Raw genomic sequence first — 26,469 nt, 5'->3', positions numbered from 1 at the left:
CGACAAGGACTGCTGAGGGTTCACTCACTGGATGCTTACACTAACCTCAGACACCACATCGGAGGAAAACACGAACCTCAGACACCACATCGGAGGAAAACACATCGCCCAGACAACAGATCGAAGGAATATATAAGGGGACTTGAAGCGGGCGGGATTTGTGAACAGAGGGGGGTCACACTGAGACTGACAGGTGTTCACCCAATACTGATCCCGGCTCTATCAGCATTGTCCTTTTGATTGCTGGTATGTTTAAAATTTTATTCTATATTTCTTAAAATAATAAAAATTATTTTATTAATTTGAAAACTGGCTGAGCATTTATAACAGTGCTACAGCTGTTTTGGTGTTGTTTTTTTTTTCTTCTTTTCCGGCGGTTGTTGTGCCTGCATTCGTTAAGAACTACCAGTATTTCCAAAGAACTACCACTATTTCATTAGTGCCTCTCCTACAGAGACTTTAAGCCTGAAATAAATTCCAAACCCCAAAGACTTATTGCAATAATCTCCCTAAGTCCTGGGAGAATATTCTTGATTTCAAGTTGTTTGCAGTAACGAAGACTTTCATTCTTTCCCAATGAGTTTGGTTTGCATTTTAATACAAAAAGCAAGCCGATGGACCTCCCTGCCCTTTGTGAGATTTCCCGCAGCGTTCCAGGTGTTTTTTATGCCTAGGGATAGTTGGCGATCCCGTTGGCAACAGCAGGCCCCTGAGGGGCCGGGAACGGGCCAGCCTGGGCTGGGAGCCCGCCCCGGGGCGGCTCTGCGGCGGCAGCGCGCCAGGGCTCTGAGGGAGCGGCGGGAGCGCGCCAGGGCTCTGAGGGAGCGGCGGGAGCGCGCCGGGGCTCTGAGGGAGCGGCGGGAGCGCGCCAGGGCTCTGAGGGAGCGGCGGGAGCGCGCCGGGGCTCTGAGGGAGCGGCGGGAGCGCGCCAGGGCTCTGAGGGAGCGGCGGGAGCGCGCCAGGGCTCTGAGGGAGCGGCGGGAGCGCGCCAGGGCTCTGAGGGAGCGGCGGGAGGCGCCCTCTGCAAGGTTCAGTGGGAAGCGCCCTCTGCAAGGTTCAGTGGGAAGCGCTTTCTGCAAGGTTCAGTGGGAAGCGCCCTCTGGAAGGTTCAGTGGGAAGCGCCCTCTGGAAGGTTCAGTGGGAAGCGCCCTCTGGAAGGTTCAGTGGGAAGCGCCCTCGGGAAGGTTCAGTGGGAAGCGCCCTCGGGAAGGTTCAGTGGGAAGCGCCCTCTGGAAGGTTCCACGGGAGGCGCCTTCTGGAAGGTTCGGCGGGGGAGGCGGCAGCGCGGCGTGTGGAGCCCGCCAGCGCCGGCTAGCGAGGTCGGTGGGTTTGTTCCTAGGGGGAACAGCGTGGAGCTGTGGCAGGATAGGGGGAAGTGGGGATTGGGAGGAGGGGGTAAAGCGGAGAAAATGGCTGTTAAAGCCCCTGTGGTCGTGCCGCTGTTGCCTCGCTCTGCGCCTCCTGGGTGAACAGGGTTTAGATGGAGCACGGCTGGCCAGAGGGATAGCGAGCTGCAGAGGCTCCTATACTTTCTGTAGGTCTCTGCTAATGCAACAAATTGGGGTGAGGGTTTCAGTGACTTACCGCATTTTTACAGGTTAAATACTGTCTAGTAGTAGGTGTGGGATTTGAGCAAGCGTTTGTTTTCCTACTCCGTTCTTAACAAACCAGGAATGTTACTCGGAGTACATTGGGAAAGCTGGCCTTTTCTGTGGGTGTGCTTCATCCCTGCCACGTCGATGGGCCATTTAGTGGGTTTGCACTAATTAACCTGAGACTTCGGCTGAAGCTACTTGTGCTCCTCACGTGTTACTGCTGAAAGAAAAGTCTTTATTGTGTGAGGCAGCACTGCGTGTCTCTTGGGGTGTATTACAGGGCAGCGTTAGAAACAGGTACCTCGGGAGCTTTGCTTGTATTAAATGGTCTTGGGTAAAGCTGCTGCAGTCGATTCAGATGTTCCATTGTCATGTTAAACTGGGAATGATCAGTGCTGTCCTTTAAGGTATGTCGCTGTCTGTCACCTCAGGGTAGCTGTGTTGCTGCTTAATTCTGGCTTGTTCAGCAGTAGCTTTGGAAGTGGAAGGACAATGTCTTGATTTTCCTTTTCTGAAACATTTCATTAGGCACCTACTCTCAGTGTTAATTCTTTTAAGTTGTAAGCTAGACGCTGCGGTGATGACAGCACGATGTGATTTCCTTTTGGTTTGTGCCAAAATGGAATGCCAGTTACTTGCTGGAAGTTTCATTATTCTGTTGTAACTCCTAGATCTGGTATGTACCATTGCAGACAGATGTAGTTTGAAATACTAATAAAAGTCTGTGAGTTTAAACTTGTTTGCTAAGTTCGGGATTCCTTTTTTGTATCAGGCTGCGGGATTTTTTTCAAGTTGTAAGTATTTTCTAGTGTTTCCTTCCTTTGGTCATATAGATAGGTTGTAGTAGGCTTTGTGATCAGCCTTTTTCTGCTGGCCTTTGAATGGAAAAGATGCAGCATGGATGGCAAATACGAACTAGGTTTTAACCTAGTCCTTCATTAAGAAAGTTTGAACCCTTTGAAAGATATAAATCAGTTGCTTAGACTAGTCCTCCTGACATGAGTAGTAAAAATTGGTAGGCTTACTTCAGGTGTATGCTCTTCAAATATGCTTCGATAAAAATGGTTCATCAAATGTTTTTCTTTTACAGTAGTGATAAGGGAGACACAGGAGACAAACATGGAAGTTGTGGTATTAAAGGTATGCTGCTTTTTTTAAAAATCTGTAGGATTGGTGTCTTATTTCCATGTGACTTTCTGGAGGTAACATTTACAAGCAAGATACTGGCTGTGTATTTCCATTCACCAGAATTTCTTTGCACTTGTGGAGTTATATTTGGGTTATATATGTTTTGTCACTTGTTTTAGGTTTTTCTTGTCTTTGTTGTAAAATAGGTGAGTAGGTGTGTGAATTAACACAGGCAGGCAGCCAGAACAACCCCAAAACTACAGCTGAAATATAGGGAGTAAATTTATTGTGTTGCCTGGCTAACTGGAGGACCTGGGGCACACCCAGGTGCCCCTCTAGCAGGCTCAGCCCATCCCAGCAGGATTCATCAAGACCCCTGTGAGCTCCCCGTGCTTTTTGTGACCTCTGAGCTTTGATCTTGCTCCCAGCGTGGAGCTCAGCATGTCCATGAGAGTGCCTCCAAGCGTCTCCAAACGCCTGTATTATCTCAACACAGAAATTCTGCTTCCCAAAACAGAGGATCAACATTTGACATAATAGATGGGGTTTCCCACACTGATACTCTCCAGGCCTCATCATTCCCAGCTGAAAGGTCACTTGAGCTGTTGCACCACCTTCCTCACCATTTTTACCCTTGTAATAATCCCTTCCTCCTAGCAGTAGGGATGCAGCTAAAATCTAAAATGGAGGATGTGCAACAGCGTTAAATAATGTGTAGTATAGGAGTAGATTGTACTGAATTTCACAGGAGATTGTGGAAAATGCAGCATAGAGCCAGGACAGCTGGCTGAGGGGATATTCCCTACTATGTGATGCCATGCTGAGCAGTAAGAGCTGCAGGTATGTGTGTGCTTGTCAGATTGCCTGCCCAGGTCAGCAGCATTGTGTGATGAAGCTCTGTGTTCTGGAAATGGCTGAGCAATTGCCAGTGGGAGACAGTGACTGCACTCCTTGTGTTGCTGTGGTTGTGTGTGCACTCTTGCTTTGGCTGGTCAGCTGTTCTAGTAGCAGCCCGTGAGTTTCCTCACTCTGTCCTTGGATTGTGTGGCCACCCTGCAGGGATGTGAGGGAGGGGGCGGCTGCGTGGGGTGGAGTTGCCTCCTGGGACTAAGCCTCCACAGCTGGGCACCCGGATCAGCTGGAGCACTGGAATGTGACAGTGTACAAAAGTTCAACAGAAAGCTGTCACACTGTTCTGAGGAAACTGGCTGTCATGCAGACCCTCTGAGCACAAAGAAAAGCGCCTTGGGTGAGGTTAGTCATGTTTTCCGGGTTTATTTATGTGCTTATTGAGGACTTCATACGAAACTAAAAAGCTTTGTCTTTGCACTTTGCCCACTGTTTGGTTTCATCAACTTTTTAGATAATGCTGCTCCCTTGTAGAACCCACATGGTGTTTGTTGCAGTGCTAAAAAATCTTGGACCCTGAGACGCCATTTCATGAACTAACGCTGTGAAGGTGAAAGATGTTTCACTTGTTAACATTCTGTACGTCAGTGTCCGTCACCATAATTTTGAAGGTGCTCCATAAAAATCAAGTCTTATTTTTACATCTGCTGTTCAGATACTCTTAAAAGTCAGTAGTATTTGTTCTCTACTTCTTGCTCCAGGCTGAAGATCCAAGTTGCTTTTGGATTGCTGTGAAAGAATGTGTGCCTGGCCACATTGCACTGGCCACTGCCATAGTCAGTGAAACGGTGTATGAAAACCTGAATGCTGAAATGAAACAGTTTTACAACAGTCATAAAGATGCAGATAAAATAAAACAAGAGGAGATAGAAAAAGGCCAGGTAAGATCATTGCTCTACATAGAAACAATCTGTTTTTGAATTGGTTCAGGGCTGAAGTATCAAATATATGTATTTTTATTACTATTTTTACACAGAAAGATAGATAGCATCTCTGTGGGTTGTGTTTTCTCATCTGTAAGCTGTAAGGCCTGCACTTTGCAAAGAGGATGGAAGGCTGTCTAATAAGTACTGCATCCTTGCCTTTGAAAGACCTGTGAGTGTGACTGGGGTCATTTGAAGGAACCTGCTGTCGTGTTCTTTGTCTCTTCCTCAGGTTTACGTGGTTTTCAGTGAGGAGCTCCAGTGCTGGTGTAGGGCACTGGTGGAGTCAGTCTGGTGCCAGGCAGATGGTTTCCAGCTCGGATGTTTCCTTGTGGATTATGCCAAGTACTGCTCTGTTGCAGCAGAGAAGTAAGTGTTCAGAGGTTTTGTCACTGTGATGTATTGGTTAATAGATATAGATCCTATTAATATTTATTTAGTGGATGCTTTGATTTAATTGAGGTGTAGATTGTGCCCACAAGAAGCTGCTAACCAGATTATACCCTTGAAAGAGCCTAAGTACAAACCACTCCTTCTTTTGTGATACTTTACTTTCCATTTTAGGTTTTGTTTTTTTTAAAGATTTAGAATAGAAATAATGTCAGTCTGTTGTGATTGAAATATGTGATTGCCAGTTAAAACTTCTCTTTATGTTCTTTTCCTCTTTAATAATTAGGTATATACTAAAAAAAATAAAAATTATGGCAAATGAAGTTCAGGCACAAAAACTATCTATAGAGGCAAGGTTTCACTTGCTGCAACAGGTTTTGAGGTCTAAAAAGAAATATGTAGGGTTTTCCCACTCCAGTTGACCAACTTGTTTACTGAGAGCTGACAGTTTGTCTTGTCAAGGTGCCAAAAAAAGATGAGGTTTTGATTAAATGAGTGTAAAACCTTGTGTTTCTAAAATCTTGAAACATGTGTTCTTATGTTCTGGAGCAACCTAGTCCAGCTCTTAAAGTTTGTTTCTCTATTAAAATAAGCAACTTGGAGCACAAGAAACTTCACCAAGTTGGTTTTGGTAGTATTCCACAAAATTCGAACTTAAAAGTATTTTAAAATAAATAATATATTGAAGTTAACTGTTGCTTTGTTGGAAAACAACTCGACAGTGGATTAAATATAAATACCATGAAGATACTAAGAAGATGAATAGCAAGAAGATTTTAAGTTGCAGTGGCAAAGGATCAGAAATATTCCAAGTAACCAGGATGTGTATTGATCCTAAATAAATAGAAGAGCAGTTCTCTCCTGATGGCACCTCTTAGAGTAAGACAGGGGTTTCAGGGTGGGAGCCAGTGGGATCCAAACTCTTGGAAGAACTGTACTGTCACATTCAGGATAACAGAAAGTGGTTTGTGAGACCAGTGACTTCTGGAGAAGAAATTCTGCCCTATAAAATGAGGTAATTTCCACTTTGTTTTGCAGCATTCGAGTTTTAGCAGGAGCATTTGCAAAGATCCCACATAGAGCAAAGAAGTGTCGGCTGCACTGCACAAAGCCACTGACACTGCATATTGACTACTGTGAGAACACTGCCAAAATAGGGTAAGGAGAGTTTAGTAAATCTGTTCTATTCATGCATTTCTAAAGTGTGAGAGTTCAGGGCAGAATTTTTTAGAAAGGATTATAGTTCAAGAAGAAACTTGTAGTATTCTCACAGTAAACTCAGAACACGGAGCTGTACCTGTGAACTGTACGCAGCTACTAAGAGGAAAGGACTCTTCCAGCTGAGAGGACAAAGCTCCCCAGGGAGGTGGTGGAGTCACCATGCCTGGAGGGATTTTAAAAAATAGTGGATGTGGCACTAAGGGACATAGTTGAGTGGTGGCCTTGGCACTGCTGAATTAGGAGTTGGACTCAGTGATCTTGGGATTTTTATTCCAACATAAATGATTCTGTGATTTCTTCATATTTTATGTTGGGTGCAAGCCATGATACCTTGATAAAACAGTATCTTCTAATTTTAATCAGTTCATGATACTGGTGAGCTCAAACAATATTACCAAGACTGAAGTAATGTGCTGAATAATCAGATTCTGCCGATTTCTCCAGTTCTGTGCCTTGTAAGAATTTGCATGATTTAGAGCTTTGTGTTGTATAGAATGTTTTTTTTAATTACTGTTTTTGTGTTTCATGATGTGGGATAACTGGTTGTGTTTATTTTCCTAGACCAGCCAACAGATGGGATACTGCTGCTATCCAGCATTTTCGGAAACTTCTTGAAGGCAAATAGCTCTTCTGTTTTTCAGAAAAATCAACTGTTAGAGAAATGTAGTACTTGTGTACAGGTTCATTATACTTGTGTATAATTGATTAAATTTATGAATGCTGTTTGTTAAAATACAGAGAAAGGAGCTGCCTAAGTATGGAGTGACTAAGGCACAAATATTAGTGGAGCTGCATTTGGAGTACTTTGGGCTTCTATGCTACCTAAATTTTGGTGGTTATAAGTAGATTGTGTTTGGGCTAACTGAGGAAGCATTCATGTCACGTTTGTTTTGAACATTGGAAGTATTCTGTGTGTTCAGCATGAGACTGAATCAGTGTCACAGCTGTCCTGCATCAGCGTGTGCAGAGGTGCTTCAGGATTTGGGAACAGACTTACTGCCTGTGTTTGCTCAAATGAAAAGTGTAACAAAGCTGGACAAAACTTCTTTCAAGAAAAGGAAATGTCACACTTGCCCAGACTGTCAGAGTCTAAGAGATAAACCCAGACTTTTAGTGTACAACTGAAAGTGGTTTGTTTCAATAAGTCATTAATCTGTTTCAACTCTCAGTCTCCTTCAAAGGCTAGGGAAAAATTCCTTTTTGATACTTTCATATTTTTATTGTTAACTTCCATGTTTGACTTAGGTGAAATAACAAGCATTACACATTTTTAGTTGTGATTTCTGTTTGTCTGTCTCACAAAGGGCAAGTGAAGAATACTGGTATTGTGATAAGGATTTAATCTTTTTTCTTGTGTTTATTACTATGTTTAGAGGCTACCGAGGTTAAAGCCACAATACAGGCAGAAGAAGATAAAGTGTTAGAGGTGTTTCTTTTTGTGACTATAAGAGATGAAAAGGTAAGATACTTCTGTATTTCTATCTCTATTGATGTATTGTGCTATTAGTTTAAGACTGGAAAGCATGACTTGTGAGTTTTGTAATTTTGATGAGATACAGTAGAGGCTAAATCATTAACTTATTAGAGGTTTTTCTTGCAGTTGTGTTCATTGTAAACCTCTGGAGAGGTTTACAGGTCTGATAGACAGAACTGTGTTTTTCTCTATATGAACTTCTTTTGGAAATTATTACTCACAAGCAAGTGAAGTCCAGCCAGTATTTAAGTGGACAACTAATATGAATCATTTGGTGACTTCTTGTGGTAAACATTTGAAGATGTTTCAGTAAGGCAGCTGCATAATACTGGAGAAGTTAAGTTCACACTCTTGCATACAGCTGAGTCCTCAAGGAGCTGGAAAAATCATCCAGTCTGGTTCTGCTTGCCAAAACGTGTAACTTGTGTCACATCCCTGCTGTAGCTGCTGCCAGACTGAAGCAGATAACATGGTAGATAGCAGAAGTTTTAGGCCTAGTACCACTTTTTTTTCCCTGCCAGATAAGAAATAAACAGGCTTGACTGAATTAGAGGGTTCTTTTAGATGTGTAGGGCTCATAGAAACAGTTAATTCAGTACAGAAGTTTGGCCAGAAACATAATACCCACTAATTAACACCTGTTGAACATACAGGTAGATAGGACTTTCCTTTTTTTACAATTAGTATTTGACACAAAGCATTCACTGGTACTTCATATGTCTGGAAGTTTGTTTGGTTGGATTTTGTTTGGGGTTTTTTATCATTTATAAAACCACTGCTTTTGGTTAAGGCTTCACATAAATTTTAAAGAGGTGTTCTGGCGTAGCTTACTGCTTGTTGACACTGATCAAAAAAGATCTTGTTTGGGTTTTGTGTAGATCTGTGTTAATGATGATCTGGTTGCAAAGCACTTTGCACACTACAAGGAAGCTGAAGGGACTTCAGAGAATTCTTCAGATGATTCTGGTAGTGAAGTGTCGTTGAAGGCTGACTGTGTTCCAGTGGAGTTTGTTGGTCCTACGTTTCTTGCCAGGCCAAAACTGCCCTTTGGGGAGGAGATGTCACCACATCCTGGGCCAGGTGGGACCACAAGTGTGGGAGACAGTCCTGCATGCAGTACTGGGTGTGTGGAATGGGAACCTCCTGTCCCAGTTTGGATCCCAGTGACTGGGACACCAGTCCACCAGTGGTGTCCATCTCTGGCTTTTTGTGTGTTCAGATCATCAGAAATGGGTATCTCTGTTTTGTTTATGTTTTTAGGTCTTGCTTCTTGTAATTCTGTTCTTCAAAAGACATCCCAAACGTCAAGCACCAGTCTAAATGACAATACCGTGCCTGTAAGTATTACATTTTATATTAAACTGTGAAATACAAATTAAAGTAAACATACATAGGCCAGGTTAAGAGTGCTGTAGTCATCCAGCTTGTTATTCTTAGTTTTCTGAAGTTTATTTCATCAAAATTGTTAGTCAAAGGAACTTCAAGTTTGTAAAACAATACTGCAAAATATTTGGAGAATCCCACAGTTTGGTAAGAAAACCACTTTCAACTTTGTGTTTTAAAATTGCTTTTGATCATGATTTTAGTGCTTAAAATGTGGATTTTTTAGGTGGTCAGCATGGTGCCAGATTTGCCTTCCAAGGAAGATAAAGCAGTTCAAACAGAGAGGTATGGTGCAGCGTGTTAAATACTCAGAATGATTCTGTACTCAGACAACTGGGAGCTGTAGTTTGTTTGCAATTACTGTTCTTGGGCCTCTGAAGGGCAGAGGGAAATGAAGGTACAAACACATACTTTGGGGAATCTGCTCATAGTTACCCAGACTAGAAAAATACCAGTTCTTCCTAACCAGTAGCTTGACAATAGGGGTGTGGTGGGGAGATGTTTTTGTGCAAAGTAAATGTGTTAATTTGCTTTATTTTATTTTTAGTGTGATGTATAGTTTTTAGATTTAATGGAGTAAGACTGAGTCAATTTGTGCAATGCTTTCACTGTGCTGCAGGTCAGTTGATGCATATGTGATAAACCTCAGGAGTATTTGTTCCTTCTGTTTCTAGTTGATGCAAAGATGAGTTGTTTAATGTTTTGGAACTTCAAGAAGCCTTTTTTCCTACAGTCTAGTCTATTTTTCTCTAATGTCAGGGAACTTATCAATTAACTTTGAAAAAGATTTTGAAGGATTGTTTTCACTAAGTTTTACTTTCCAGATGGTGGGGTTTGATTTCTCCTTTTATACTGTGGGTTTTTCTTATGGGTATAGCTATGTTGGAAATACTTGGAGTGAATTACTTCATGACACCTGGGAAATACTGGTGATACTTATAAATGACATTTTTCTTTTGCATTTATGTTGGATTTAATGTCTTTCTCAGGCTTTCACAGTTCTTAAACTCCAATTCCCTCCAGACACACACAGGTGAAGATGACCAACAGGTATTTCAAGCATTAACTTTCATTTACCTTCTCTTGTGCAAACATTTTGGTTTTGGTAGCGTTGGGTCTCTGTGGAAGGCGATCAGGGGCTGACTGCACCTGCATTGGCCTCTGCAGGCTAAAGCTGAGCCAGCCAGCCAAGTTGGGGATGTGTCTCTGAATTTAAGAAAGGGCAAAAACACAGAGAAGGGGAAAAAATAGTGAGAAACAGGCAATGCCAGGGTTAGAGGAGTAGAAGGAGCCCCTTGCAGATGTTTCTGAAGGGGCTGCAGTCTGTAGAGGACCCACACTGGGGCAGAGAAGAGAGAAGGAGCCTTGGGGAGAAATTGCCATGTGCATTGTGACTGCAGTCCCTGCCTCCTGCTGCTCATTGTGGGACTGAGTGCCAGCTGTACACACAGCATCCACTGCATCTCCGGGGGGTTTGAGACAGGTAAGACCATCCTTGGAAATCTTCCTTCAAGAATAGCAATAACGAGTTTTTATCTCACCCTTGCTCTGTGTAACCTATCAGTAGGTGTGAATCATATTTAAAGTGAATTTAGAATTTGATTCATTTACATCAAAATGCCATTTTTAAATGCAGTGAGTGCTTCTGAGTTTTCTGTAAGCTAAACCCCTTTTGTTAAGTGTTGCCATTGTCATCTATTTGTCTCATGGTTTCAGAGTTTTCAAAATGTTGGGGAAGAAAAAAACTTTGTGTTCCTGAGCAAGAAAATTGAACCATCATCAGTTTTGGAAACAGCACCACTTTTTGATGGTCTGAAAAAGGTAGAGGTGATGATAGTACATTGATTATATTTTTAAGACAAGTTTCATACCTCAAATCACCATAGTAAATATTACAGTAATACCTGAGTTTGGTTGAGGAATATGTGCGAGATTGTTAAGGTTGTGGAATAAATTTTGCTTTGGAGAAACACTAAGAATTTTGCACATTTTTCTGGTATATTCACCACTGCTACAAGTGGATTTGAATTTTAATACAGTAAATTAACAGCTCAGCCCAGAAGATGGTTTTTCATATTACCTGTTAAGGACATTTGTTACCTAGTGGGTCAAAATCTTTTAAATCACTCGTTGATATGCTTTGGCTTGTTTTGTTGGTGCTCAAGTACACGGATTTAATGGGAAACTCTTAATTTTTCTTTTTGTAGGAGCTTGCTTGGAACAAGTTTTTTGTAGGAGCTTGCTTGGAACTTACCTTCACTGAGTCCTACTGTTGGCCACCAGTAGCCAGGGGATGTGATGTTGTTGCCATCTCCCATCAGGGAAATGATCCCTTATTATACATTCCACCAGTTCTTACACTTCTGCAGTTGAAAAGTGACTACCAAACCTTGCCAAACATGAGTGGAGTATGTATATATTAGACCAGAGAACCTGTTACTGCTCTGAATGTTTGGAATGTGTATTAATTAATGTGTATTAATGTCATCTTGGTGTATCTTCATAATGCCTGCCCGTTTCTGTAAGGCCTCTGCTTGGAGGACTTGGATGGGGGGAGTCCCACACTTTTAAAGCAATCCCTAAGTGGTGCATGGCCTGACACTTAGATACACGATGGAGCTTTGTTTCTGCATGAGTAGTGTGTACTCATTAAGTTATGGTATTAGCTGTTTTAAACACTATATTGCATTTTCTAGTTTGTATTAAATCACAGAAACAGAATTACTGAGGTTGTAAGGGACCTCTGAAAATGGCCCAGTACAACCCAAGTAAGACAGGATTCTTAAGGTTCTGTACTTCTGTCTAATACTGTGTTGTCATTTTTTGTATCTGTATATGTAGCCACTAGCACTGATTTTATGTCCTGGATGGAAGAAGGCACAACTTGTTTTTGACTTGCTGAAAACATACAGGAAAGGCTGCAGACACCTTCGTGCAATGCTCATAATCCTCGGGGAGAACAAGGGAGCGGCCAGCCAGGTGGACACCCGAGGCTGTAAGAATAATTCCTGTCATCTTAGCTATGCTTGGAGGCAGTGTGCGCTGCCTTAATTGCAGGAGCATGTGAAAGAGCAGTTTCTGCTTCTCAGGTTCTTGGTTTATAAAGTGAAGTTGGGGGTTTTCTTTGTTTAAATGGTGGTTTACAACGTGCTGTTGCAATAAATGCTCAGTACTTTGTGCATTTATCTCAGTAGCATGCAGAGGGTGCTCCACAGAGAAGCAGCATAGAAGTAATAAAAAAGCTGTTGGGAGACTTGCCCTGCTTATATGTATGTACTTAAAACATTAAGGTGTGTAGTGATTTGATACCTTTGTTAAGCCTTGGTTGATACCTGCATTTTCAGAAGTGGCTTTTGTTGTGCCAAGGGAATAAAAACTATGGAGATAAAACTATGAAAAATTGTGTAAAACCCCATTTCAGCATCATTCATCCGTTGTTCAAGTTTGAGGCTGGTGGATGAATCCAGACCTTCTAGCAGCAGAGCTGTTGGTGTATTTGCACCAGTGAAGATTGGTGTGGTTTTATTTCCTGTAGAAAGATACACATGTACACACGTGTATTTAAATTCCTAAGCTACAATGTGTGCTTTATTCTGCTGTTGAAACTGAACTCTCCTGAAATTGCTCTTGCATGTATTTATAAATATTTCTCTTCTATTTCAGAAGGGAATTTCAGAAGCTATTTGCTTCTGAAGTTCTTACCTCTGCTTCCAGAACCTTACTGGCAAATGAGATCACATCCTGCTTTGTAAACTTGTTAACCTTCAGATATTTCACTGGATTTCAAAATACCAGAGCCTCACCCATTCATGTCTTGGAAAACTTGCAGGAGTAGAAAAATAACAACCTCCTCAGCTTCAAGATAATGAATCTAAAATACAAATGTGACCCTTTTTAATAAAGCTGCCTTGTCCTTTGGTGTCACAGCAATATTCTTCCAAGTTGTAAGTTAATGGTAACAGTCTTTCCTTCCAACTTAGGTGAAGTAGTAGTGACTACACCACACAACCTCCTGAGGCTGCTGGAATGGAACACTGGGTTCTTGCGCAGGCTTTGCCACCTGGTTCTCGATGAGGTCCATGTGCTGCTCTCTGGCACTACTGAACAGGTAAAGGCTGTCACAGTCACTTGGCAGAGTGCTGCTCAAGTCCTGCATGTGGCTGAAACAGTGGCACACACTGAGGAAAAAAACACTGGAAGTGGATTTATGGTGAACTCCTTCTTTTTTTCTTTCTTTCATTTTTGTATTTACAAATTAGTATGTTGGCAGGTTGGGCTTATCTTCTAGTTACCACCTAGTTTTTGCTGAATGCCTACCCTCAGATCTGCTTTGTCTAGGCTTTTTCTATTGCAGATTTGAACAGATCCTTTTCCTGAGATACCTGTCTTCTCTGGACAGAATCCTGTATTACAGTTATGTGCACAGGCATATACTGTTGCTGCATGCTGTCACTTTCTTTTGCTTCAGAAGTCATTCAAAGAACAAGATAAAAATGTACATACCAAACAGTTCTTTTGAGGTGTGAAGCTTGCCGTTTGCTGTGCTAGTGGCTTTGTGACTAGAAAAACAGTGTTCTCAAACAGTGTATTTTTCTGGGCTGTCCTGTGCTTGCTGGAATATGATGAGAGAAAAAAACCTCTTTTCTTCCTAGGTGTTTACTATACTGGAGTGTTACAAGAAAGCCACTGCTCAGGCACAAGGGAAACTACCACATCAGATCATTGCTGTGGGAACTCAGTGGAATAAACACATGACACCCTTGATAAAAGAGTTCATGAATGATCCTTACATTGTGATAACAGTTATCGAAGAAGCTGCCATCTTTGGAAATGTGCAACAGGTAAAACTCTGGGAACTGTCACTGCTTGGATACGTGGCTGCTCATGGTTTATTGGAAGCAGGTGGTGCTGCAGTGCTGCCTCCCAGTGTGAGCTAAAGTAGCTGTTAGAAATCATGTGCTACTGATGTGCACTGAATGAGCTGGAAGTCTCTTGTTTTATAGGACTGAGATGAAGACAGTCCCTTGAATATTTCATGATTAGTGCCAGTGACTCTAAATTTGCTGAGATGTATTTGCAAACAGTACAGTTTTTGACCAGAATGTTTTTGCACTTTATACCTATGACTGGTGGGTAACTGCAAGGTAAGCAGTGCCAAGGCAGATCTAGTAAAGCACTTGGCTTGCTGCTTTCACACAATACCAAACTTTTGACCTCAAATTTCTAGGCCTGTTACATATTCTTAGGTATCTTTTCACTTAGTTTCCAGTCAGTGTGGTATAGCCCTTAAGAATAACACAAAATGGTCTGTTTGGTTGAATTACTCTGTGTCTCAGAATGGAGTAGTTTTGGATTTTAAATTTGGGAAATCTCCAAAAGTAGACATTCTGAGTATGTCAAGGAGCTGAAAACCACGAGTTTTTATGAGAAGTCTTAATGATTGAGTGTGGATGCATTAGGGCTAGGATTGGGAAGAACTACATAGTAAAATATGTATGTGTTATAAAAATTACCAACTGTCTGTTTTGTATTTGCTGTTAGGTAGTGCAGCCCTGCATGAACAGCAACAGAACTGCTGAGTTACTCAAAACCCTGGATTTTACCCAGAGGAATCTTCAGAAAGTGCTGGTATTCACTGACTCAGTAACTGATGTAGAGATGATTCATAAGGTAAGAAAGCATTTAAACTTGGGTAGATAAGCAGGGTTTTTTAAAGTCATGACAAACTAAAATATCTTGGCTTCCGAGAATAAAGGAGGACTGTGAATTTGCTAGTTAATCATTCCTGCTAAAGATAACCCCAAACTGACTGCCAGCAAATAGCTGGGATAGATCGTATGATACTTAAAGGTTTCTTTTCTGATATAAATGTTAGTCTATCTGGAATATTTATTCTTTAATGGTTGTTAACAGAAGCAAATCTGGTTTGGGACTGTGACTTTCTAACACGTTTCCCCTGAATATTTGAGTGTTCAAGCATATCAAAACCAAGCCTGCCACCACTTTAAAAAGTGTTTGTTGATGTTAAAGTAGGATTGAGCCTGTTCATAGTAATTCTTGTACACCAACTTCAAATATTTTACCTGACCTAAGAAAATACTTGAAGGGTTTGCATAATGAAGAGTGCTTGTTATGAGAGAATGAAACATGAATCTGCTTGTTAGATCATGGAGTCAGATTAGAGACAACACATTAATGAGGGGAAAAGCTTGACATTTTTACTTTCTTAAATGTCTGTCCAATGTATTAATACATGGGTACGTGAGCTTGTAGTTTTCTTTTTATACAGGAAATTAATGAACCTTATATCCATTCATACAGGGTTTTTTCATATAAGCAACCTAAATTTCTTTAGCTTTTTTCTTGTATCTCTACACTACGGTGTGCTAAATTCTAGTAAGAGATTCTGCTTATTAGAGTTGATTGGAGCAAGTACTGCAGCTTTGCAGGAATGTCTAACTTTTGACTTTGCCATGCAGGCACTGAAGAGCAACTCAGTAGTTTCCTTGAAAAAGCATAAGGAGAGCAAGTGTAATGCTGGGTGTGTCTTGGAGAAGTGGAGAAAAATGCACAGTTCTGGCACTCCTTCTGTGTTGGGTGAGGATTCTCTGTCTGGTTGGGGTTGTATCTTAATGCAGAGATAAGATCTGCACCAGGTACTTAACACTGGGTTACCTCACCACTTCCACAGGGGCAGATCCCTATGAACTCTTTCTGGTTCCCTGTTGCCCTGTTCACTTCTTCATGCTACAGCTCTTGGGTTTTTTGGGTTTTTTTTCCTTTTCTCCTGTTGTTATTTTCCCTGCTTAGTTAAAAGAACTACCAATATTTTCAAAGATTTTCCATGATTTCATAGTTGTCTCTGCTACAGAGGAGATAAGTCTGAAACAATTTTGAAACTCCAAAGATTTATTATAATCATTTTTTGTAAGTTCCATTGGGGTTTTTTTTCAATTTTTTGTAACAAAGGCCTTTATCCATTTTCAAACTCAATTTGTTTTTCATGGTATACTAAAACAAGAAGATGAATTTCCCCTCTGCTTTTGAGATTCATACAGAGCTATGAGAATTCCTGCACTATTTCAGCTGTCTTCCTGTCTTAATCCTGTGAATTACTGGCAGTGCTCAATTCTCTGTATTCTGTGATGCTGACAGGAAATAGAGAATTCTATGAGATTGGCATGAAATGCTGCGTCTGCCATATGCTGATGGGATTTATTGCCTGGAGAAATAAAAAACTATATAGGAAAGTATTGGGGAAAAATCAATCTTCCAGCCAGTGGGTGGGGAGAAGGAAACCAGCCATGGTGCATGTTACATGCTGCTTCCCATGTTTGAACTGTTGCAGTTAAATATCTGTGTGAAACGTGTGCTTAGTTTTAACAGATGACTGCCTGCAGTCCTTGGGAATCACAGATGCAACCTGTGTGATCCATTTCAGTTTCCCATCTCCAGCAGTCCTTGGGCAGCGCCTGCAAAGCCTGAGTGACAACTTCTGCACTGGGAGAAAGGTTTGGGTGAACCTTGACTGGGTAATGCCACTCTGGATTATTTCTGGTGGATACATAAACAAATATTTCCAAACTATTTCTGATTACTTGTAGGATTCTGCTGGAGATCAGGAACATGTGAAGGCCAAGTCAGTCATTCTGCTGACAGAGAGCAGTTCCTGTCATGCACCTGGGATTCTCCGCTATTTAAAGCATGCAGAAGCTGAAATTCCAGAAGAACTCTATGATTTGACTGCCAGGGTGCTGGAATCTGAGGAAGAGGAGAAATTTTCAAGGCCCCTCTGTGCTTCTCTTAAAACATTGGGGATTTGTAGGTAAGGAAATGTCAGGGTTTTGTGCCCTGACTGATGATTGCTGCTGATTCCTTGATGAATTTTCCTGTTGGATGCTTTTATCTAAAATGGGTTTTGCTCATGACTTTTTTTTTCTGTTGCAAGTCACTGAACAGCAGTTTATAACTGAAAGCAACAAGCTTTTTCTTAAACCTGTTTTGTTTTTCTTTAATGTAGGAACAGAACAGAGTGTCCAGATCGTCACCAAATTAATTTAGCAATAGACACGGCCCAGAATATGGCAGCTGAAATGATAGAAACACCTGAACGTGTGGCAGTAAGTTACAATTTTCCTTGGGCTTGGGTCCTACACAGCTGCTTAGCATGTTACTTCATTTTTTGTATTCCAGTAATCCTACTGCAATATGGATATCATTTGACATGGCTATTTGTTATTCTCTAGCTTTTTGCCCCTCTCCCTTGCATTAGTCAGTGTGCCAGATGTTCCTTGTGTCCTTAGCATGAACTGGAACTGTTTTGCAGGTCATTCTGAGGTTTTTTTCTGCTTTGAAGATACACATTTTGTGACTTGTGTCCTGTATATTCATTCCCTTTATAATTTGAGACCATATATCAAAATTAACAAAGATGGAGGTTTATAGAAACTTACATTTCTTGTAGGGGAAACAAAGTAATCTGTGGGAGTGAAGAGAAGTTGAAGGACTTTTTTTTAGCTGACATGTTTGTGCAAACTTGCTGAAAACTGAGCATTTTCTGGTCTTGGGGTTAGAGAATGTTTTTTCATTTAGAGTATGCCCAAGAAATAGGCAGCTCCTTTCTTGTAGGTAGAATATTTGAGTTATTTCCTTCAAAAATATCAGTGCCTTGCAAGACTCTTTTGCTACAGAGTGTTTTAGCTGTTTTAGTTAGACTTCTTTTTTACTAGTTCCACATTGATGAAACCTTCATGGCTATAAGGTTGACTTTGCTGTGGTGATTCTTCACATCCCAGTAAGAGTTTGTGTCTCCAGGTTCCTTTGAGACTTGGGCTTTATCTGAGGTGCACTCACAGCAGCATTTTACACATTGGTGTGCACAGCTGTATGTTGGTAGTCTTTTATTGAAGTAATTTTGGTGGCAAAAAAAGCATTCAGTTCTTGTAAAACTCCCTGTAAGGCTGGAGAGTGTTCAGAGTAGAGCTGGAGGGTGCAGGATGTGTGAGTGGTGAGCAGATAATTGGCAGAACTCACTGAGGTGGAATATCATCACCTGACACCCAACAGTTCTTGCTCCATACATTGCTGTCCACTGCTGACTGAACTATGAGCAGTGAGGATTGAGAATATTAACAACAACTCACTGTTTCCTGAAATGTGTGTGTACAGCAACGTCTGTCACCTTCTGGGGTTGGGAAGAGGTATGTGATCTATTATAACGACTTAAATTTCACTGGTTTGAGAATCATCCACCCCTCCTTTCTGCTGTGTATTTGATTCTTTCAGATCCTGCCTCTCCTCATTGTACATGCAACAAATTACTTTGGTCGAATAGTCAAGAAACAAAAGGACCAATACACAGTTCTTGCTAAAGAAATGACTGATTATTTCAAGGTCCCAGGACACAGGATTTCTGTTAACACTGTGGAGAAGTCAGTGTTTTATGGGTTATGTGAGGGAGCCGTTTGCCACAGGTAAAGTTTTGTTGTTTTTTTACTTTATTCATGTGCATGTATCTGTACAAAGCTTTTTAAAAACTTGACTGTTGGGTAAAGAAGAAAATCAGCCCATCCTCAAAAGCAGCAAAAATCACTGCTATGACAATAATGCTTTTAAAAGCTCTTGCCTACTCTGAGCTTCTGAAAGGCAAACAAGATGATTCCACACACATGCACTCGGTTACAGAGTGTGCTGTGAAAATAACACCTTGAAAATGAGAGCAGGTTTAAAAAATACTCTGCATAACTGGTTACATGAATAATAATTCTGTTTCTTTTCCTACTATATGAAGGGTTCAGGTGATAGAGACTCCAGCAAAAGATGAAGAAAATGTCTGTAAGGTCACAATTAAATATATAGATGAAGGCAGGACGAGTCAAGTGAAGAGTGATCAGCTGCTTCACTTACCTGCAAAGTTCCAGAATCTGCCACCTCAGGCTGTGGAAATTATAGTTTGTAGAGTAAAACCCATAGATAATGAAGTTGAATGGAATCCAAAGGTAATAAGCAGCTTTTTCATGGTATTTCCTTTGTGCCCTTTACTTTCTCTCTCTGTTTTCTACAAGAAAACAGTAACAAACTGTAAATTTGGGTACCAAATTGCATTGTTTAGTAGTATTGACACTAAGTAGCTGCTATTGGGGCAGATTCTAAGAAGGTCAATTTTCTTTTTTGGTTTTTCTAGAAAATAATACAGTGACGTTCATAGGATTTTTTTTTTTCTGATTTAAATGCCTTTCTTTTAGATCATGTTCTCACTGCTTTGGATTCTGAGGGATGAACAGGGGAAGCATAGCCTCTCTAAATTGACCTCTGTTTGAGTGATCTTTCATTAAGGAAACTCCTTCCTTGAAGGCTAATACTGTTCTAATTTAGAGTTAAGATAAAGTGTTCCGCTGGTTTACTCAAAACTGTATTTATTTATTGAATATCCTTTTTATTGTTAAGCTCAGAAGGTGTTGTTTCATTGTAGTTAAAGTGACTGTAAAGCTGTGGTGGTATCCTTACATTTCAAGTGCAGTGACAACTTGTTTTTCCTAGGTGACTGATTACATTAATCACAAAATTAAAGGAAAACTTCATCACGCAAAAGTGGTGCAGACCTTGGGAAAGACAGTTTGGGTAGACCCAATGGTAGGTATAGAATGGCAGCACTGGGAAGTCTCAGTTTATCTGCACATGGTCCAAGGCTGTTCCACAGTTAGTAATAAAAGTCTGTTTGGGAGGTACTAGTGTGCAGTAGTTTGTCTTACGAAATCAGTTCTGCAGTTTGTCATATTCCTGTGGAAGAATGCAACTTGGATCCTCCAAAGATGGTTTGCTGATATCCAGCAGCTCTTGAATAGATTTAATTTATTCTGTTTATAGTTCTAAGTCTTCTCTTACAGCTCTTACACTAGTTTGCAGTTGGTTTTAATGTAATTTTTTCTGCAAATTAAGAAACTGTGAAGCTTTTCTCTTTTATTTGGTTGATTAGAACAGGAAAAATGGGTGCTCTTGTTTTTACATTTTTCTTGTTCTACAGTTTCACATCTGTTAACATCCGGCAGACTTTTCAGTTGTGTGGAGTGAGTCAAGTGAAAAGTGGATTGGAAAGAGAAAATGATCTGGAAGTCATTCTTTTCAGTAGTTTCTTTTCCTATATGGTATAGCTCAACCTTTCACCAGTTTCTAGGCTTTGGGGTTTTTTAATTTGTCCCCCACCCCCTCAGCTGTTCTTGGGTTGTTTGGGACTCAGTTCTTCACTGCATGAGGTGTATTATGGCTGTCCCTTACATGATCAGGGCTGGCACTGTTGACTTAATTGCCATTCTGGTTCTGTTAGGGCAAACAGCCAGTTGGCCATTATCACAATGCAAATGATGGAGATACGTGGAAAACAATTAAACATGGGGAGGTTCCTGTCTGAAAATCAGGAATACCAAATTGCCTGCAGGCATAAGTCAGTAGGGCTATGTTTGAAGTTTGACTAAAAGAGCAGCTTTGAGTTGGAGAGGGAGCACTGAAGAGCTGTGCTTTCCCTTTATTGTGTTGTGTAATTGCAGGTTGGGGTTACCTATCTTCCCACGATGAAGATGTGGATCAACGAGTACAACATTCGATCTGAGATTCTGTCCATGGCTTTGGGAACCGACAATCCTGAACATGTAGGAGAAATTCAGAAGCTGTGCACACAGATACCAGTTTTGGATTGTGCAGAGAAGTTGGAGCATTTGTAAGTGTTTGCAAGGGTTTTTTTAGCATATGCTTTATTAAGAGAAAAATTCTATTTAACTGAGTATGGTTAATATTACTGACAGTGACTTTCCTTTAAATGCAGAAACAGTTGTGTTTGTAATGTGTCGATTCCCATTAGTTATTCTTTAGCCCCATAACCACAAGGAAAAGAAAATTTTAATTCTAGAAAATGTTGGCCTAGAATTTGATGCAGACAGGCAAGTCAGTAATAAAAGCATGGAGTCTGAATTCAGATTCTGTTAAAATTTACAATCCTTAGTAGCTGGTTTGGATGCTTACCAGTCAGTAATCATCTGGTATCTCAGGCACAACCTGTTTGCATTTATTCCTTTTTCCTGGGACAGGAAGGTTGAGAACCTCCATGTCATCACCAAAGCATGTAATGCTAGAGACCAGACAACTTTCTTGTGAGGCTGTGCTGAAATGTGTGTAATGCAACTGCTTGGATCATTTTTTTACAGACCTGCTAAGCCTGAGACTGCTGTTGAAAAATCTGGAACCTCAGTAAAGGCTTTGTTAGTAAGGTACAGGTTAAAGTAGAGGGAGGCAAAGCAGGGTGAACCTGACTGTCACTTGTGGGTTTTCTTTTAAAACTCCCTTGTCCTGTATTTAGAAGCACAGAAGAGGACACAGCTGGTCTAGAGGAGGCATCAAGTCCACAGGATACATCGATACAGGAAAATTCTGCTGAAAGCTGTAACAGTTCTGTGACTCCTCCAAGCAGTAAGCCTTCCATCATTTCCAGAGGTTTTCAAACTTGAATTCAAGTTGGATGCTTGATACCAACCTTAACAGTCATCCTGGCAGCTGCAGACTGCTCTGGGTGTACAGAGCAGCACCATGTGGGTGATGTTTGCAGTCAGCCAGAGCTGCCTTTCAGTGAGCACGCAGGAGATGTGTGAGTGACTTCTGCTGCTGTAACTGTGTGGCTGTTTGGGGAATGCTCTGTCCTTCAGACACCTGGAATTCCTCAGCTCTAAGTGGAACATATAAGCAGGAAGTCTCTGCTGTAGAGAGGACAAAGCTCTGCTCTCCAAGGCCACAGGGTTTAAGGGAGTTGAAATCTGTTGAAATACGAGCGTGAATAATCTGTTTTCTTGAGAGGTTAATATTTTTCCCAAGATTCAGGATGGCAGAAAATGGTGCCCCCCCCCCCCCACCCCTCATTTCTTTTTAATCTAAAGGATGTGCCTACTTCTGTCAGGAGAGGCTTAGAAGTGCTCAGGCATAGCAGGGGGGGACAGGATTACCTGTGAGCAGCTGACACATGAGTTCGGAGCAGTGGAAGATGAAGTGGTAGCAGATAAAAAGGCTGGAGTGTTTATTGTAGAAGGCTTTATTCCCTGGTAATAGTCACACTAATGCCATGTTTCAGGCTGTGATGTTGACACTGGTATTAGTCATTTCATCCCTGAAACTTTACACTAATTCCCAAAATGATGTTTCAGGTGTCACATAAATGATGTTTTGAAACTGGAGAAAGCCTTTACCTGACCTGGAAAACAGCATGTTTGGTTAGGTTTTTTTAATCTTCTTACACCAATTACAGTATTCTTGATAATTAAAAATTTTACCTGTATTATTAACTCTGTGAAATCTTTTGGGATAGGAAGTATGCAATATGAAGGACAAAGACAGTAATTTGATTGCTAGCGAGTTATTTTTATGATGGTATGGGGGAATTCTGGAAATACCTGGTTTCTGTAGTATAGGGAAATACAAGAGATGATTGTGGATGTCTTATTTTTAGATGATGCAGTTCAAACAAAAGAAGCAGAAGACTCTACTGTGCATCAGCAGAAAGGGTAAGAAAATAGTGATTTTTTTCCCATCTTGCTTTTATGTGAACTGCCAGACAGGATTGTTCTGTGTCTGTGGTCAGCTGGCAAGTTCCTTTTGTCTGTCAGAGGTTGGTTTTGCTGTTAGCTTTTCCTCTGGCATTTCCAGGGCATTGAAGTGGCATCCTGAAAGGAGGCAGTAAGTGTGATTCCTGTGGATATCAAAGTCAGTGGAGCATGTCTGCCCATGGAACTTGTTGATGTGCTCCTCCAAAGACTTGGAATGTGCTTTTGTAGGAAGCTTGACAGGTCACCCATCACCCTCCCTGGCACTGCTGCTGGTGTCAGGTCTGCACAGTCCAGGCTCCTTGGCTGAGTTGTGACTTCCTGGGCAAATTCTGGCTCTGTGTGAGACAACTTGGCTAAACTTCAGTGGTTTTCTGCTTTGGAAAATACCTATTAAGTGAACTTTCTTTCAGCTGTCATCCACCAATCAAGTGGTTTCAAGATAATATGACTGTGACACTGAAGGTACAAATACTGAATGCAACTGACAGTAAATGTGAGTTCTCAAGAGAGAAGGTGGCTTTCAGGTAGGTTTAAGAAACTTCAGTATAATCAGCAAAGTGTCTTTGTTTGGATTGAATGTTTTTAAACTTCTTGTGTATTGCAGTGCTTATTCAGAAGGCAAACTGTATGTGGCTGACCTGGAGCTGTGTCAGTCAGTAATTGCAGAGAAGTCCACATGTGTGATTAAGGATACAGAGGCTGTGATTTTACTGGTAAAAGAGAGAAAAGGAGCATGGTGCAAATTACTGAAGAACAAGGTGAAGTGAAAATTAATTGGAGAGTTATTGAATGTTCTGAACACATTTGCTGTGCATCACAGTAGGAATTTCAAACAATGTTTTTGTCAACAGAACATTCACGTGTCCTTAGATTTTGAACACTGGGAAGAGTCTGAAGATGAAAGGCCTTTTACAGTTGGTAAGGATAGAATGAGTCTGTGTTTATAATACATAAAAAGACAAGCATTCCTCTTTTTGCATTGGCTTTATCTGAAATACTCATTTATTCTAGCAGGTTGCTCAAGTTCTCTGAAAAGAGCTGAGAGGACTAGAGGAAATTAGAGGCAGCAGGGCACTTCCCTACCATCTTAGCACAGATTAAGGGCAGATAGAGGTGGTTCTGAGTGTTCTGGTCTAGTCTGTAGTCAAAAGCGTTGGAGCTTGCTGGGTTGGGTCATTTAATAGTACCATGTATTTGTTCTGAGGCTCATTTTTACCTGGTTTATAAATATTATACTTTGTTAATCACTTCCAGGTTCTGCAAAACGGAGCTACCCTCCTGCAGGATCTGAGGAGCGGTTTGAGTCCTCAGAAGACAGTGATACAGAAAGTGATTAATAAGTGGGAGGAGAAATTCTTTCCCCTCAGATAAGAATTGTGTTATTGTTACTTAAACAGTTAATAATTGTTGTAATTGTTGAGTTTGATATTTGATTGTTGTAATTGTTGAGTTTGATATTTGATGTAATTGTTGCTTGTTCATGTAATTGTTAATTTAAAACATTAGTGCCCTTAGAACCTGGCTGTAACTGCTTAATTATAACCTTCACCTGAGAACAGGTACTGGCAAAGCTGCACCTGGTGTAAGAACACTTAAGAGCTGATGCAATCTGTGTTTTGGTCTTGCTCTGCATCCTGATGACAACAGGAATTACCTGCTTGAAAAACCCAGCTGCAGAGCAGATATTTCCCTTTGCTTTCTCTGTTCTTCTTTGACTTGTTTAATACCTAAATATAATGTGGTTATCGTTGTTGGGGTTTTTTTCTGTGTTGTTTTGTTTTGGCTGGTAGATTAGTCTCTAGTGGGTTATTTATTTAAGAGGTGTAGGTTCCCTCTAGTTTTTGTTTAAAAACAAGGCCTCTTATATGAAGTAGAAGAAAAAGGGGGTTTAGCGATGAATTCTCAGCAGCAGAAAGCACCAGTTTAATAAAGAACAGTGTAAAAAATACCAGCACTATGTCCGAGAATATTCTTCTGGCCTCAATCAGGGTTTAATGAGGAAAAGCTTTCCTGGGCACTTGCATAAGTGCAGTTGCATTTTGGAACATATGAGAGCTTTTAACATTCTCTTGCACTAAGGAGTTCAGTGAAATCATTTTCCTGTGTTTGGAAGCCTTCTGTAATGAGGGCACCCCAATGTCAGTGGGAGGGAATGAGAGGATGGAGGAGCAGGTGAGAGGAGAGGAAGGGGTGTCAGGCAGAGTCTGTCAAAAAAGGGAGGTTGTATGCCTGACAGTTCAGAGGAAGGAGAGGCGTAAAAATACAAGTTTCTCATTTTTATATATAACAACTATATTTAAATTGATTTCAAAATAATCCCCCACAAACATTATTATATATGTGAGTTTAAAACAGTCAACGCTCTCAGGTGTGAAAATGCAGATACAACTTCCGTACATATATTCATTAACCACTAAACTGCTTGAAACTGCAATGACAGAAGGTCTCTCTATGATAATTAAATTAAGTTCGCTGCGGTTTTTGAGTTTTTTCGGAGTTTCCTATGGCCTAAGTGTCGATGTACCAGAGGCGCTGCTGCCGCCCTGTGGTGCTGTCCGGTGCTGCGGCCGGGCCGGGCCGGACGGAGCTGCGGGACCCCCGGGCGGGGCCCGCGCGGCTCCGGGCCTGGGGCACGGTCCGGTTCGGGGCTCCGGGCCTGGGGCACGGCACGCTTCGGGGCTCCGGGCCCTGAGGCATGGCACGCTTCGGGGCTCCGGGCCTGGGGCACGGCACGCTTCGGGGCTCCGGGCCCTGAGGCATGGCACGCTTCGGGGCTCCGGGCCCTGAGGCACGGCCCGGTTCGAGGCTGCCGGCCTTGGGGCACGGCACGCTTCGGGGCTCCGGGCCCCCTGCGCGGCTCCGGGCACCGCGCAGCCTCGGGCGGGGCGGGGACCTCAGTCATCCCCCGGGGCTGGTGCTCCCTCAGCTTCCCCTACTTCAGCCCCAGTCCTTAGCCGCCCCGGCCGTGTCGCGACAGCGGCATGACCGTCCTCGCGTTGCCCGGGCTCCGCAGGAGAACGCGGTGTCCCTTCTCCCGGCGGTGCCCTCATGGCCCCGCTCGGAGGGCTCCGCCTGGAGCTTGCGGGGGTCATCTCCGCCCAGCACAGCGCTGCCGAGTGCCTCCGCCTGTCCTCCACGTTCGACTCTGCACCCCCAGGACTGTTTATACAGCCTGACAAACCTGTGGCAGAGAGCAGCCACCAGCACCCCACTTGCACAGTTGCTCACACTTGCATGTCGCTGATAGCACACACCTTTCCTAATGTCTTTACACATAATTTGACAGGTGGAAGGTATGGGTGTTAACGTCTTTGAAATGGGTCTTAATGACTTTGGGCAGCAGGTGTGTTACCAGTTTGGCTCCTGATATAGACAAGGGGCCTGATGTTTTGAGCTTTGGGGTAAAACAGTAGGTTCAAGGGGGGATATGTGGTAGGTGGTTCAGAAAGGCTGTTCCTTCCTAGCACCTCGGCCAACGGGGAAAGGAAGGGGGCAACCTGCGACCGGGAGTTCGAGATAAAAGAAGGCGGTGCCCTCCGAAACAGAGAGAGTAAACATTGGAGAGTAAACGTGCCCCGATAGACTCCCTTATTCAAAAAAAGTTGGAAGGACTCCTCTGTCTCCTTTTTGGACATAAACCTGCAGCGTTTGTGGATTTTCCTGACATCACCAAGCCCCAAGCTTTTCAAGGTCCTTTCTCTAAGTGCTGTCCACATCCCCCACAGCTGTCTCTGTGCTTCGCACTAAGCCGAGACAGGCATGGCGATGGTCCCTTGTCAGCACAGCCAGGCCTCCTGTCCCCAACGGGGGCATTGTGTGCACACAGACGGGCAGTGACGATGTCACAGCAGCCACTGTGACAC

The 26,469-nt window shown here is 42.1% G+C and overlaps 1 protein-coding gene across 1 annotated transcript; it reads left to right on the top strand.

The window, feature by feature from the left end:
- The first annotated feature begins 117 nt into the window (after positions 1 to 117).
- On the top strand, positions 118 to 24,366 carry TDRD12 (tudor domain containing 12). Its single transcript, XM_063410931.1, has 32 exons — positions 118 to 246; positions 2,686 to 2,735; positions 4,334 to 4,513; positions 4,788 to 4,924; positions 5,984 to 6,103; positions 6,728 to 6,783; positions 7,540 to 7,625; positions 8,519 to 8,720; positions 8,901 to 8,977; positions 9,250 to 9,308; positions 10,013 to 10,073; positions 10,740 to 10,844; positions 11,231 to 11,431; positions 11,865 to 12,018; positions 13,004 to 13,131; positions 13,676 to 13,864; positions 14,565 to 14,693; positions 15,503 to 15,620; positions 16,401 to 16,534; positions 16,628 to 16,848; positions 17,044 to 17,143; positions 18,309 to 18,496; positions 18,814 to 19,021; positions 19,563 to 19,655; positions 20,567 to 20,736; positions 21,221 to 21,283; positions 21,373 to 21,482; positions 22,510 to 22,564; positions 23,017 to 23,130; positions 23,211 to 23,364; positions 23,458 to 23,524; positions 23,861 to 24,366. Exons 2-32 carry the CDS (start codon positions 2,715 to 2,717, stop codon positions 23,941 to 23,943), a joined length of 3,783 nt encoding a protein of 1,260 aa, XP_063267001.1. The 5' UTR covers positions 118 to 246; positions 2,686 to 2,714; the 3' UTR covers positions 23,944 to 24,366.
- The last annotated feature ends 2,103 nt before the right edge of the window (positions 24,367 to 26,469 follow it).

This window comes from Prinia subflava, chromosome 13 (genome assembly GCF_021018805.1).
Source record: "Prinia subflava isolate CZ2003 ecotype Zambia chromosome 13, Cam_Psub_1.2, whole genome shotgun sequence".
NCBI lineage: Eukaryota > Metazoa > Chordata > Aves > Passeriformes > Cisticolidae > Prinia > Prinia subflava.
The sequence above is the reverse complement of the archived record's forward strand: the minus strand, read 5'-3'. Positions and strand labels throughout refer to the sequence as shown.